Below are 15,904 nucleotides of genomic sequence, written 5' to 3'. Positions count from 1 at the left end.
GACATGATTAAAAGCAAAGGGAGGATCTATGACAAGGCGATACGAGGTGTAATAATTGACAACCACACCTGTTCCTGAAAGAGGGGACTCCAGCCATGAGGGAAGGCTTACTCTTTGAATCTATTACAAGTTGTGGGATGTTCAAATTATTGAATGTTGAGGGTAGCGTACGGCCCAGTACATCACTGGGGCCAAGCTTCCTGCCATCCAGGACCTCTATACCAGGCGGTGTCAGAGGAAGGCCCTATAAATTGTCAAAGACTCTAGCCACCCCAGTCATAGACTGTTCTCTCTGCTACTGCACAGCAAGTGGTACCGGAGCGCCAAGTCTAGGTCCAAAAGACTTCTTAACAGCTTCTACCCCAAGGCCATAAGACTGAACAGCTAATCAAATGGCTACCCCGACTATTTGCATCGCCCCCCCCCCCCCCCCCCCCCCTTTTACGCTGCTGCTACTCTCTATTTATTATCTATGCATAGTCACTTTAACTCTACCTTTTTATTGTATTTATTTATTTCACCTTTATTTAACCAGGTAGGCAAGTTGAGAACAAGTTCTCATTTACAATTGCGACCTGGCCAAGATAAAGCAAAGCAGTTCAACACATATAACAACAGAGTTACACATGGAGTAAAACAAACATACAGTCAATAATACAGTAGGAAAAATAAGTCTATATACAATGTGAGCAAATGAGGTGAGATAAGGGAGGTAAAGGCAAAAAAGGCCATGGTGGCAAAGTAAATACAATATAGCAAGTAAAACACTGGAATGGGAGATTTGTAGTAGAAGAAAGTGCAAAGTAGAAATAGAAATAATGGGGTGCAAAGGAGCAAAATAAATAAATAAATACAGTAGAGGAAGAGGTAGTTGTTTGGGCTAAATTATAGATGGGCTATGTACAGGTGCAGTGATCTGTGAGCTGCTCTGACAGCTGGTGCTTAAAGCTAGTGAGGGAGATAAGTGTTTCCAGTTTCAGAGATTTTTGTAGTTCGTTCCAGTCATTGGCAGCAGAGAACTGGAAGGAGAGACGGCCAAAGGAGGAATTGGCTTTGGGGGTAACCAGAGAGATATACCTGCTGGAGCGCGTGCTACAGGTGGGTGCTGCTATGGTGACCAGTGAGCTGAGATAAGGGGGGACTATACCTACATGTATATATTACCTCAATTACTTCAACTAACCGGTGCCCCTTCGCACGTTGACTCTGTACAGGTACACCCTATATATAGCCTCGCTATTGTTATTTCACTACTGCTCTTTAATTATTTGTTCATTTTATTTTACATTTTTTACTTAACACGTATTTGTTGGTTAAGGGCTTGTTAGTAAGCATTTCACTGTAAGATTGTGACCAATAAAATGTGATTTGAATGTGTTATCCAAGTGTGACAGTGATTTTTGGCTGTTGCTATTCAATAGATTTGAGTTGCATGGATCTCCACCATTTAAATGTCTCAGCTCTCATTAACGTTTTTCTTCCTTAAATCATTTTTTTTCTTCCCATTATAGTCTTTTTAGCCTCTAAAATTGGTCGAAACTAGACTGATTATGTTGCAGCAGAAGCCATAAATATCTCCTTAAGACACACAACACTACCAAAATAGAGGCATTACCTGATGTTGAAATCGGACTTTTAGCTTTTTCACACCTTGTCTGCTGCATTCTCTCCTGATGCCTCTCTGGAGGGAGGGTGACTTGCCACCCATCACTTTCCATTTTAAACCCCACGACTGAACGGCTCTGTCTTTCTTTACGCACTTCATAGGATGATGTGTTAGTTGTTTATGGTTTGTGGTAGTTTCTAGAAGAGATGAAGACCTGCACACTGTCGGAAATGAGGACAAATCTAGGCCTCCCGAGTGGCGCTGTGGTCTAAGGCACTGCATTGCAGTGCTAGCTGTGCCACTAGAAATTCTGGGTTCGAGTCCAGGCTCAGTCGCAGCCGGCCGTGACCGGGAGACCCATGGGGCGGTGCACAATTGGCCCAGCGTCGTCCTTGTCCCTTTGCGCACTAGCGACTCCTGTGGCAGGCCGAGCGCAGTGCATGCTGACATGGTCACCAGGTGCACAGTGTTTCCTCCGATACATTGGTCGGAGGGTTAAGTGGGCACTGTGTCAAGAAGCTGTGCGGCTTGTTTGGGTTGTGTTTCAGAGGATGCACGGCTCTCGACCTTCGAGTCTGTACGGGAGTTGCCGCGATGAGACAAGACTGTAACTACCAATTGGGTACCACAAAATTGGTGTATCCCAAAAAATATATTTTAAAAATAAATAAAAGGAAATGAGGAAAAATATCAAATGTAGGCATAAATACAAAAAGTAAGATGATTTTTTTTGGGACATCATGATGCCCAAATCATGCAGAAAAGTGCATAAATATTGTGGTGTTTCTGCCATGTTAAACAAGATATACTGAAAAGATGCAAATACACGTGGTTGCTGTTTATTTCTGCTCTTTTGTAATGGACATGGTACAGTGTCTTAGTTTTCGTTAGCTGGCTTTAAAGTGCACCCTGCATGATCTCATGTCGTCAGAGATAATGAAAACAAGAGAATTTGAAAATCGATGTAGAAGGTGGGAATAGCCACGCCCTAACCATGTGCAGCTATTCCTTCTATCACATATCAATATCACCGTATTTTTATTTACATGGGCATCTATTTCCTGGTTCACAGTGCACAGATGCAGTCCCTTTAGAGTGGGGGATAGAGAGGGATGAGGAGAAAAGGGGGGGGGGGGGGGAGAATGACTTAATTGTTCCCTAGGAACAGAAAACCTGTTCCCTGCAGTCCCATCACAGCAGCCCTGATGTCACGTGTGGTTCTGAGGAGCAGGTTGTATTAGGACAGGGCCTTGGGGTGATCTGGCAGAAAGGCACTATATGGGGTGGCATCCGATCGTCACATGGATCTTTGTCTCGCAGCGGGATCTCAGCAGGGACCTCGTAACCGAGTCACGATTCATTCATTGGTCTCCATCTCCTATATTCATTGGAAAGAATAACAACATCTGTGACCCACCGTCTCGTTTCAGTCTTATGTTCCTACATTTGAAATTGTGTTCTTTGCATTGGATAAAAGGAAACATGGGGAAGTAATGCCGCTTTAAACGTATAATCCCATTTAGGAGAAAAGGGAATGCTAACATTTTGCCATTTTCACACTTACTCTACATTAATCCTTGGGAAACATATTTGGAAAATGAATACTTTAACCAAATTGCCAAAACGGATTCTCTGAACATTATCTCAGAAAGTTACCCCATTAGGCAAACCATTTACAGTATAATAAAGATAACCTTTTGCATTGAACAGCTACAGTGCTGTTCTTTATTTACTCATTCACACCCTCTAAAGCCTTAGACCCACCCATCTCTTAAAGAATTCACATTGGAACACGTGAATGTGGCCATGTGATAAAGCAGTGCGGTAGAGCTTAAAAAACAAAACAAAGAAAAGATCAACAATAAAATACTTTGTTAACTTAAGTGCTAAAGGTAGTAGCCTACAATTAGAAACAAACTAAAACGCATAAAGGCTTTGGTAAAAACAATATCTAGACCCTATATCATAAGTTCCTTTGACTAACTTTGGTTCAGGTCATGTTACGATATGAACAAAGGAATCTAGCCTGAAAGCGTATTTCTGTCCCACTCTTCGGAGCAAGACATGTAATGTCCATAGCCTTTTCATTGCAAACGTCCTGATCTTCTAAAAAATATATGTTTGCTTTGTCCAGTCCGGGGGATGCTTTCACATTTCTGGAAGGAAGTCAACATTGCACAGCAGCTGACCTGGTTCCATCTGAGTGAAAGCTCCTTGGCCACAACACTACCAGGCTCCAGACAATTGAAGCTGTAAAGGCGGAAAGCAGACAAAAATAGACAAGACATTAAAACCTTGCATACCAGCAGTAACATTCATTGACCCTCAAGTCCAGGCAAGAAGTAAACGTACAAAGATAAAATACCTGAAGTGTTGCTTGTTCAGCCTTCGTCATCGTCGCCTTGTACTGGTGGTGGAGAGCAGGTTTATGCTGAAAGGCAAATTCCAGAAAAATATGTTAAAACATGAATTAATGTCCTATAGCTTGTTATTGCCTGTTGACTGCTACAGCTGTACTAAAATGCCCTGTACACAATTAACCTGCTTCCAGCCCAACAATGGCAAAGCAGACACAAGATAACTAGCTAGATTTAGCAAACATTTCGCTTTGTAATTACCAGCTGGCTAGATGTAAAATGGTTCTAATCTAGCTAGCCATCTAGTTGGACATGCAAAAAAAACACCTTAAAAATCTATAGTCCAATAGCTAGCTAGCTTTTTAGCTATCATATCATTGTGGCTAGCTAGCTAGCCAACTTAGCATCTGTCCCTATAACGTAACATGAGGGTTTGATTAGCTTGCTAATCGATTAGCATTCGCACCACAGTGGCTATTTTCGGTAGCTAGCTAGTTAAACAAACTGGCATACATGAAAAATATTATCGTCATGCATGTCTTAGCAATCAACATTAACAGCAGAATGCAACTGGCTTCGTCCCGCACCAAGCCATCTGTAAACAATGGCAAGTTGCGGGACTAAGCAAGCAAGTTTTTACCTGCGACCTGTACGCACTTGTTGGCTGGCCCTCGCTTCATACTCGTCACCAAATCCACTGGCTCCAGGTCATCTACAAGTCTTTACTAGGTCAAGCCCCACCTTATCTCAGCTCACTGGTCACCATAGCAGCACCCACCCGTAGCACCCGCTCCAGCAGGTATATTTCACTCGTCACCCCCGAAGCAAATTCCTACTTTGGCCACCTTTACTTCCAGTTCTCTGCTGCCAATGACTGGAACGAACTGCAAAAATTACCGAAGCTGGACACACATATCTCCCTCACTAACTTTAAGCACCAGCTGTCAGAGCAGCTCACAGATCACTGCACCTGTACATAGCCCATCTGTAAATAGCCCATCCAACTACCTCATCCCATACTGTATTTATTTATTGGTCTTGCTCCTTTGCACCCCAGTATCTCTACTTGCACATTCATCCTCTGCACATCCTACCATTCCAGTGTTTAATTTCTATATTGTAATTACTTCGCCACCATGGCCTATTTATTGCCTTAACTCCCTTATCTTACCTCATTTGCACACATTGTATATAGACATTTGTACTGTATGTTTGTTTATTCCATGTGTAACTGTGTTGTTGTATGTGTCAAACTGCTTTGCTTGATCTTGGCCAGGTCGCAGTTGTAAATGAGAAGTTGTTCTCAACTAGCCTACCTGGTTAAATAAAGATTAAATAAAAAATGAATAAAATAAAAATAACCACAGACAGATGGGGTAACCCAGACACGTCACAGGGGCTATGAAGCGGAAGCATCCGTTTAGAGCATTTTCTCACCACCAAATATGGTAGTGAGAGGAAGTCCAGTCGTGGGTAGTGGGACAGGATGGAACTACAGTAGGTGAAACTGGGCCGACATTCTGCTAATTTTGTCATCGAGCAAACATCTGATCTCAATACATTTCTCTGTTCCCAAAACTAAAAACTGATACAAACACAGTTTTATAGACTTGATGCTTTGCCACAGTTTTTTTTTTTTTTTAATTGCGTAGTTTAGAAGGAGTGCAAGGTCGAACTAAGTTTGTCCACTTCACAGAGGAAGCATTCCCAAATGGAAATATGCAAATACATGCTATAACGCGCCAATAGGATCTCACTAGCTCGTGCTTGGCTTTGCCCACCTCTTTGCTTGTTCTGCCCACTTTGCTTAATTTCTTCCCACTGTAAACGACACAGATGAACTATATTGGGTTAGTTATAAATATATTTGTTATAACGTTACCTGTATGGAACTGTGTAGCTAGCTAGCTATATAGCTAACAATCGCTAGCAATGAAAATGACTTTTTGATACAGTTGAGACAATACGTATGTGCATGTAGCTATTTTAGCATTTTAACTGTAGATGTTTACCGATGTATGGATTATGATGATTCATGGCAGACTGAAACACTTTCAAAAATAATCCTTCCCACGCTTCTACCACTCCAGACTGCTTTCGCCACAGAAGATAGAGCTGTGTCCATAGCAGTAGCTGTATTCAGGACACCACTGGTATTGAAAGCTGTATCTACACTTTGCATGTAGTCCATGATGAAAATATTAGTAAATCCAACAGATCTGTCAGATACCCGTGGTAGCAAAGTGCAGGACGAGCCATTTGACAGAGAAGCCTTGAGTGACAGAATGGACTCTCTCTCATGAATGTCCCAGCCCCCTCATTATCTCAACCAATCATGGCTAGGCAAGATTCTGTATTTTCTCTGTGTCTAAACAGTTGAGATTTCACATTTGATTTATATTCACAGATTACGTATGAGTTTGTTATTAAGGCACATGTAAGTTCACATGTTCAAGAAGGCATTTCTGAAACCCAAAAAAATGCATTTTGATTATTTTTGGATTTTTTTTTACGTTCAAATACCTAATGTGAAGTGGTGAAATGCGATATACGCCCAGTTTTCTGTAATGGCTCACATTTTAGACATGCCTCCCCTTCAGGCTCACACTATGATTGCTCAACTTTATCCTTTGAAACTGGCCCAAGTGTTACGATCAGGACATGGGCCATCTGTGCTGTGTGTACCATGGAGCAGAAGAGTAGCTGCAGGTAGGAACATGAAGCTGCACCCAGACAGAGTGGTTGGTTGGTGGGTCTTTATGTTCCAGACGGTGGGCAGCCAGAGGCCTGGGAAATGCCCCCACAAGCGCCAATGTCGTTGTCACAACAGCAGGGTGGAAGACTAACAATGGCCTCTCCTGACAGAACCTGCCAGACCATGTTAATACCCAAACACAGTGTTTGGAAAAGAAATACCCTGGAAGGCTTGGCCTTTATTTACCAGAACAGGGAAAGATGCTGCCCTAAGTTAGCTGTCAAGCAGGTGTTGTAGAGCATGTTGACTGTGTGGTGCTATTGAGTCAGCAGAGCGACTCAATATGTTTACAGACATATTCAATTACTCCCGATCCCAGCCTGCTGTCTGTCCCCACATGCTTCAAGATGGCCACCATTGTTCCTGTACCCAAGAAGGCATAACTGAACAAAATGACTACCGCCCGGTAGCACTCACTTCTGTCATCATGAAGTGCTTTGAGAGACTAGTCAAGGATCATATCACCTCCACCTTACTGGCCACCCTAGACCCACTTCAGTTTGCATACCGCCCTAACAGGTCCACAGACGATGCAAGCGCCATCACACTGCACAATCCCATCTGGACAAGAGGAATACTTATGTAAGATTGATGTACATTGACTACAGCTCAGCATTCAACACCATAGTACCCTCCAAGCTCATCATCAAGCCGGAGGCCTTGGGCCTCAACCCGGCCCTGTGCAATTGGGTCCTGGACTTTCTGATGGGCCACCCCCAGGTGGTGAAGGTAGGAAACAACATCTCCACCTCAACACTGGGGCCCCACAAGGGTGCGTGCTCAGCCCCCTCCTATACTCCCTGTTCACCCACGACTGCGTGGCCATGCACGCCTCCAACTCAATCATCAAGTTTGCAGACGACACTACAGTAGTGGGCTTGATTACAAACAACGACGAGACAGCCTACAGGGAGGAGGTGAGGGCCCTCGGAGTGTGGTGTCAGGAAAACAACCACACACACAGACAGCGACAGCACCTCTTCAACCTCAGGAGGCTGAAGAAACGTGTCACCCAAAACCCTGACTAACTTTTACAGATCCACAATCGAGAGCATCCTGTCGGGCTCTATCACCGCCTGGTACAGCAACTGCTCCACCCTCAACCGCAAGGCTCTCCAGAGGGTGGTGCGGTCTGCACAACGCAAACTACCGGACCTCCATGACACCAATAGCACCCAATGTCACAGGAAGGCAAAAAAAGATCAAAGACAACAACCACCCGAGCCACTGCCTGTTCACACCTCTATCATCCAGAAGGCGAGGTCAGTACAGGTGCGTCAAAGCTGGAACCGAGAGACAGAAGAACAGCTTCTATCTCAAGGCCATCAGACTGCTAAACAGCCATCACTAACTCAGAGAGACAGCTGCCTACATGGAGACCCAATCACTGGCCACTTTAACAAATGGATCACTGGTCACTTTAAACAATGCCACTTTAAATAATGCCACTTTAATAATGTTTACATATCTTACATTACTCATATCATATGTATATACTGTATTTTATACCATCTATTGCACCTTTCCGATGCCACTCGGCCATCGCTCATCCATATATTTATATGTTCATATTCTCATTCACCCCTTTAGATTTGTGTGTATTAGGTAGTTGTTGGGGAATTGTTAGATTACTTGTTAGATATTAGTGCACTGTCGGAACCAGAAGCATTTCGCTACACTCGTTAACATCTGCTAACCATGTGTATGTGACCAATACAATTGAAATTGATTTGAGAGAGAGAGAGAGAGAGAACGAGAACAGGCCTGAATGTGATCTGGAAGGACAAATGGACTTGCTCAGCTCCTCTTCTCTGGCCCGGCCCTAGAGCCACAGCCACTCAATGATTTATGGCTGTCCTATCCGGAGATGGGGGCTGGCTTAGGTACAGAGAGCCCCATGGCCGCTTTATGAATTCTACATTGCATGCCTCAAGGGCAATGAGAATTTAGCCTTCGGCGAGACTGCAAAATAGCACTGCTATGCACGGGGGAATGTCAAAGAGAAATAAGCAAAGGTGACTTTCAAGCTCCTCAATAAACCAAATATGGCAATATTGCCGGGGATGTTAATTCTGCTAATCTACCCAAGTCCTGTGTGATGTCTAACGTCTCTTTTTGGTGCATGCATCCTGTACTATTCCAAGTTATCAAGGAATCATCACTGCCGTATATCCGTTACGTTTTAGCATGGTTGTTTCTCTAATGTAGAAATGAGATCTTTGAGACAGAAGCTAGTTAATTGGTTTTAATTCATATTCATTTCCGATATGCAAGCAGACTTTCATTTACCCGTTTTCCAGGTGAGAATTGCAATCCTTCGTGGAATAAGTGTACTGTAGCTCCATTTAAATCCATTGCAAGGCATGTTTTCTGAAAACAGAGGCTTCACAGTGGCACTTTTAACAGAGTATAATGTATTTGGGCTTTCTAATATGGTATTTGTGGGCATTTGCATTTGGTTGGGAGGATGGCTGGCGTGAAGACCGAAATCTAAGTGATTCATCTCGATTCACTCATTTGAATATGAATAGCTTCATGAAGAAGAAAAAAAAAAAAGTGAGGAGCAGTTGTGTCTGCAGCCCTAGCCCTGAGGCCATGGGTAAACTCAAGTCACTGCAATATTCACAAAGACCACAATTTAAAGGGGCCAAAGGCCTTTCTTTGCCTTGCGGCAGCCCACCGATGTGCAGGGACTGGTGGGAAGGCACTCTACCTCCAGGCCAGATTAGTCCAGATGTTTCTCTAGGCTCTTACAGGGATTAGTCAGATATTACAGTCCTACAGCACTGATGGTTCTGCTCTCTCTACTGTTACTACTGCTGATAACAACAACGTGGAGTCTGACTCAGTGAGAATAAAGGACATGGAGGCTTAAAAGGGGTTCGAGCTGACACTAGTTTTCCAGATTCTGGTTTATAAAGACCAGGAGAACCATCGGAAGGACAGAGAGAAGTCTGGTGTGGACCTGCTTTGTCTGTGACTGTGCCACTGCTGGCAAGGCAGGAGCAGACTGGATTGACATCACTCAACCGTATTCGAAGAACATGAGATGGTCCACTCTACACTATGCAACAAACAGAGAAACATGATGTTCATGTTAAGATGTACTGTGCTCCTATGCAAATGTAAACACTCTAAAGTGGGCATACGCTCTCATAGCGTTGCTCTTTATGTACACCACCCGCCACATCCCCTGGCCTCGGTCAACACCATTCAGTAGCAGAGGCAGAGTGGCGGTGTGAACGGAGTGCCACTGACACTGTTGTTCTTAGCTATGTTTCATGTTCCCCAGTCACAGTGGTAAATAACAGAGTGACTACATTTAAAATAGTTGCAAAGTTGCATCCACCCGGTCCCCCCCTGCAATGTGAACTAACGTGCACTGGGAGCAGGCAGAACACACAGGTGTTGGCGACAGCATGGCAAATTAGAGAAACATAACCCAGATGGTGGCAAGGGGACAGTAGCTCACACTGAGCAGCTGGGCCAGTGACCGTGACCATGGCCTAAGAGTGGGAGACACCCTGAGCCGGCTCTTTATTCACAGCTTACACGGGCATGCCTTCGACTGGTGCAGGCAGCCGTTCAACAGGCAAGCTAATTTATGGCGCCGTGTGGTGGTGAGCCGGAGGGCAGTAAATACTGGAGAAGAACATGTCCTTTCCCTCACCTTTCCTAATAGCCAAGTACTCTGCCTTTCCATGGAACCTGTACATACCCTGCCCACACCCCCGCTCCCCAGCCCAGGTCCCTGCTGCACCAGGAGAAATGTCACCCTGTAATTCCATGAAAATAACTGATGGGGTCAGTGAACGTCACACTTGGTGATTGTAAAATGGGATCTTTCAGCATGAGAAATGTGGAGTGCACAGTAGGGGCTCTCCTTATCTTGAAACACTGAGCTCAGATACATTTCCCCTACTGCACTGTGGATTCGGGAGAAATCACAGGGCTTAATGTGAGGAATGCAGACTGAAGGAGTTTGCTCTTGACCCCAAACTGAACTGCTGTCTCCAAGGAAATGGAGGAGCTAGCTGCTGCACCAACTGTTGGTGGCAGGTAGCCTAGCAGTCAAGAGTTTTGGACCAGTACCCGAAAGGTCGCTGGTTCGAATCCCCGAGCCGACTAGGTGAAACATCTGTTGATGTCCCTTTGAGCAAAGCCCTAATTGCTCCTGTAAGTCACTCTGGATAAGAGTGTCTGCTAAATGACTAAAATGTAAAAGAAAAAAATAATTATACTGAACAAAAATATAAACGCAACAATTTCTATGTTACAGTTCAGTAAATTTAAATAAATGAGTCCCTAATCTATGGATTTCACATGATTGGGATGGGGCGCCGCCATGGGTGGGCCTGGGAGGGCAAATGCCCACCCACTGGAGAGCCAGGCCCAGCCAATCAGACTGAGTTTTTCCCCACTAAAGGGCTTTATTACAGACATACAGTGTATTCAGAAAGTACTTTGTTGAAGCACCTTTGACAGTGATTACAGTCTTCTTGGGTATGATGCTACAAAGCTTGGCACATCTGTATTTGGGGAGTTTCTCCCATTCTTCTCTCAAGCTTTGTTAGGTTGGATGGGGAGCGTCGCTGCACAGCCATTTTCAGGTCTCTCCAGAGATGTTCGATCGGGTTCAAGTCAAGGACGTTCAGAGACTTGTCTTGAAGCCACTCCTGCGTTGTCTTGGCTGTGTGCTTGGAGTTGTTGTTCTCTTGGAAGGTGAACATTCGCCCCAGTCTGAGGTTCTGTACTTTGCTCCGTTCATCTTTCTCTCGATCCTGACTAGTCTCCCAGTCCCTGCCACTAAAAAACATCCACACAGCATGATGCTGTCACCACCATGCTTCACCGTAGGTATGGTGCCAGGTTTCCTCCAAATGTGTCCGCTCTGGTGGACATTCCTGCGGTCAGCAGGCCAATTGCACGCTCCCTCAAAACATGTGACATCTGTGGTAATGTGTTGTGTGACAAAACTCCTCATTTTAGAGTAGCCTTTTATCATCCCCAGTACAAGGTGCACCTGTGTAATGATCTTGCTGTTTAATCAGCTTCTTGATATTCCACACCTGTCAGGTGAATGGATTATCTTGGCAAAGGAGAAATGCTCACCAAAAAATGTGCGCATAAAGTATAATATTTACCTTTGGGTGTAACGGTCGTCGTATGTAGTAGACCAAGGCGCAGCGGGTTGAGTGCTCATTTGAACTTTTATTGAACACTTAAATAACAAAACAAGAAAACGAACGGCCGCACAGTATTGCAGGCTAAACACAGCAGTGCAAAAACAACTTCCCACAGAAGACAGGTGACAAAAGGGCTACCTAAGTATGACTCCCAATCAGCAACAACGATGTTCAGCTGTTCCTGATTGAAAGCCATACCAGGCCAACAAAGAAATACACAACATAGAAAAACCATAGAAATACAAAACAAGAACATTACCCAAAAACCCCGGAACACATAAAACAAACACCCCTCTTACATAAATACATATCCCAACAAACCCCGAACCACATAAAACAAACACCCCCTGACACGTCCTGACCAAACTACAATAACAAATAACCCCTTTACTGGTCAAGACGTGACAATGGGGAATAGGCAGAGGAGGACACACTGACGGGTTGTACTGTTTGGATGGTAGCAGTGGTGGGGTCACTCCAAGGTTCTGTCAGTTCAGAACACTGATGTGATGGATTGGTGCTACATCTGTGCAAATCCCATACAGTGTTAATAAAAAAGATAAGTCATCAAATAACTATACAGGATTTTAACTAGATAACTGATAACAGATGACCATCATCACACTGCAGTATATGGATGGACAGGATATTACAGAGTATAATTTCCTGGTGGCTGAAATGCTCCTTTAACTTTGTCGTCATTTATCCTGAGGAAGTGACGGAAGCGGTTGAGGTGACCCAGAGAGGTGAGAGGTTCCATATTCTCTCATCATCGGTGACAACCTCTTGGCAGTTTGCCCTTTCAGATGTCTACGCTGATAGATTGTCTGGTTTCTGTTCTGCTCATCAAATGGCTGTGTGGGAATCAATTCCCAAGCTACCAGCTAAAAACCTGCCGGTTGCTTGTCATCTTCATGAAGACACAATACCACATCCCAAATTACCGACAGTACCAAACGATGTGTGAAGTAAGCTTGGGTGTCACCCTATAGACTGGGATGGAATATTGTTGAAGCTGTCAGACCGCTGGTCTGGTCTTCGGGGAGGTGAGTCTGCTCTCACACTGCCACATTAGCACTGTGACCTTGTAGTCCCATCACAGGGGCTACAGACGTGCATAGCCCGGGCGGGCACAGAGCGCCCACACACGCGGTAGTGAATGGCTCCCCAGCCTAGTTTCCTAGCTGAGGCAGACTGAGGAAGTGACTTTGACCTGTTATGGAGATTCCAGTTGTGAGAGAAGACGCAGTGAGAGGGATGGGTAAGGTCATTTCGGGTAGAAGAGTAGCGGCAGGGTCGTATCTTTAGTGAGCCACATCAGGGAGCCTGATGCAGAGCGCAGAGGGAAGCATGTGGTGAATGGAGCAGATAGAGACGCAGTAGTCTAATACACTGCCCATGTCACAGTTGATAACTCTGGGCTGCTCAACCGAGGATACTTCCAGCCCTGCAGCTCTGTAACAACAAAAACAATACCAATGTCTTACTCATCAGTGGTATAGCAGCTGCCACTATTTTCAACACATTTTTAGATTTGGGAATTTCTCGCTTGGTTTTTCACTTCAAGTCACCCCAAGTCAAACATCTCTTCTGTTTCTTCTATCTCCAGGAACAAGGAAAGATTGGCGTGATCTTCAACGTGGGGACAGATGACATCACCATTGACGAGCCGGCTGTCATAGTTAGCGATGGCAAGTACCATGTTGTGCGCTTCACACGCAGTGGTGGCAACGCCACCCTCCAGGTGGACAACCAGCCGGTCGAGCGCTACCCACCAGGTAAGGCATGGAGCAGGACACTTTGAAATGGGTGGGATGAGTGGGAGCGCCAGATAAGTGTACATTAAAAGAAAGAGGGAGAGAGAGGATGAGAGAGAGATATCCAGGCTGTATTTTAACAACACAGACATGGAGGAAGGTGCATGGTGATTCCAGCTCAAGCCATCAAACAGAAAATATCACATAAATTCAGGGACAGTTGTTGAATGCTCCTTGGCAAGCAAGTCCAAATGGAATTGGAAATTTGCCTTCTGCCATAGAGTAAATTGATTTGTTTTCTTCAGCACGCCCCAGCATTCAGTTTTGATATGTGCCATTTCACTATTTTATCTATTCAGAGCACTTTATGGAGTCGCCACATGGTGGGCACAGATAACTACTGCATAAACAATCTAATAACAATCTGAAATGGACACATTTCCCTCAAGCTGCCTTGCCGAGTACGTCTAGCAGAGGATGGATTCGGATTCTTCACAGTAATTGTAGCAGCCAGCTTGGCCGGTGGCAGAGTGGATGCTGAGAATGGGATCTTCGCACAGCCTCGGAGCAATGAAGGAACCCTCAGCCAAATCTCAGCTTTCGTTTTATCCCCCCCCCCCCCCCCCCCCCCCCCCCGCCTGTAAAATTAGCTTTTATATGAGAGCACTGATGATGTGTGTTTGTGTGTGTGGCGTGAAAAGGGGAGGAGGAAGTGGTGTGTGGCTCCCAAGTGGCGCAGCGGTCTAAGGCACTGCATCTCAGTGCAAGAGGCGTCACTACAGTCCCTGGTTTGAATCCAGGCTGTATCACATCCGGCCGTGATTGGGAGTCCCATAGGGCGGCACACAATTGGCCCAGCGTCGTCCGGGGTAGGCCGTCATTGTAAATAAGAATTTGTTCTTAACTGACTTGCCTAGTTCAATTAAGGTTCAAAAATAACATTCTGTCATCTGCTCCTTGTCCCCGCACCTTCTATCTCTCCTCCATGCTATCTAACAAATCCAAAACAGTTTTACATTGCATCCTTATGATTCATGTACTACAATGATCTGTCTCTTCTCCACTCACACTGACCAACTAACAATAAAGACTTATCCAAAATTGGTCCATTATTTTCTAGATTGTAATTGATAGGGGCAGTTCAGCTATTCTCTACCTACTTTAGTAAAGGTATTGTTCTCAATGACAGAGAACTCTCTCCCTCTCTCCACTTTCTTGATATTCAGTACATGATCTGACAGTACAAGTCGTGTCTAGTCAGACAATCAGTTGTATACCCATATTTGGCACAGGCATTTTGTTGTACTGTATCTTTATGGTAGGTTAAGAGCGCCAGGGTAAGATTACGTGACTATGCTACAGCAGGTGTTTGGTTCCAGTACAGTCAAGCTTTCTATCAAGTGGAGTTCTGCTCAAGGCTAGTTTTACCAAGGTTCTTTTTTATTTTATAATGGCTGCTTCATCCACTCTAGCACTCCACCAATGGGGCACTAACCCAGTCAGTAATTGGCCCAATCATAACATTACTGTAACCGTATGTGAAAGGAGTAGAGCAGTGGAAATGAGGGCTTTGAGCTAAATGAGAACTGTCACAGAGAAAGTTCAGATGCCATTGTGGTCCTTCTTTTGGTTCGTTATTTCATTTTGAGTCTGATACAAGGCGTGTCATCCACAGTCACACAGACAAGGGAGAAAATTAATTATCTCATTAAAGCAATGCCTAGTAGTAGATAGAGTCATATCCCATAACTTGGGAGCCTATGATTTGTTCACAATAGAATGTCCTCAATAGGGCCTACCGAGTGGCGCAGTGGCCTAAGGCACTGCATCGCAGTGCTCGAGGCGTCACTACAGACCCTGGTTCAATCCCAAGCTGTGTCAAAGCTGGCCGTGATCAGGAGACCCATGAGGCGGCACACAATTAGCCCAGCATCGTCCGGTTTAGGGGAGTGTTTGGCAGGCTGGGATGGCCTTGTCCCGTTGCGCTCTAGTGACTCCTTTTGGCAGGCTGGGCGCCTGCAAGCTGATCTCAGTCACCAGTTGGATGGTGTTTCCTCCGACAGTTGGTGTGGCTGGCTTCCGGGTTAAGCAAGCAGTGTCTCAAGAAGCAGTGCAGCTTGGGAGGACACATGGCTCTCGACCTTCGCCTCTCCCGAGTCCGTACAGGAGTTGCAGCGATGGGACAAGACTGTATCTACCAATTGGGGAGAAAAGGGACTAAAAGTTCCAAAAAATATATAATA

At 44.9% G+C, this 15,904-nt stretch overlaps 1 protein-coding gene across 4 annotated transcripts in view; it reads left to right on the top strand.

Moving 5' to 3' along the window:
* The window catches only part of LOC106602987 (neurexin-2), a 326,762-nt gene that overhangs the window by 298,685 nt on the left and 12,173 nt on the right, over positions 1-15,904 (top strand). For all 4 annotated transcript variants that reach the window (XM_014196088.3, XM_082974431.1, XM_014196093.3 and 1 more), the window contains one exon: positions 13,514-13,682. In XM_014196088.3, the coding sequence (XP_014051563.1) occupies positions 13,514-13,682 (169 nt within the window). The remainder of the gene's footprint in view (positions 1-13,513; positions 13,683-15,904) is intronic.

The sequence above is a fragment of the Salmo salar genome, chromosome 04 (assembly GCF_965601325.2).
Source record: "Salmo salar chromosome 04, fSalSal1, whole genome shotgun sequence".
NCBI lineage: Eukaryota > Metazoa > Chordata > Actinopteri > Salmoniformes > Salmonidae > Salmo > Salmo salar.
This window is presented reverse-complemented; position numbering and strand designations above follow the sequence as displayed.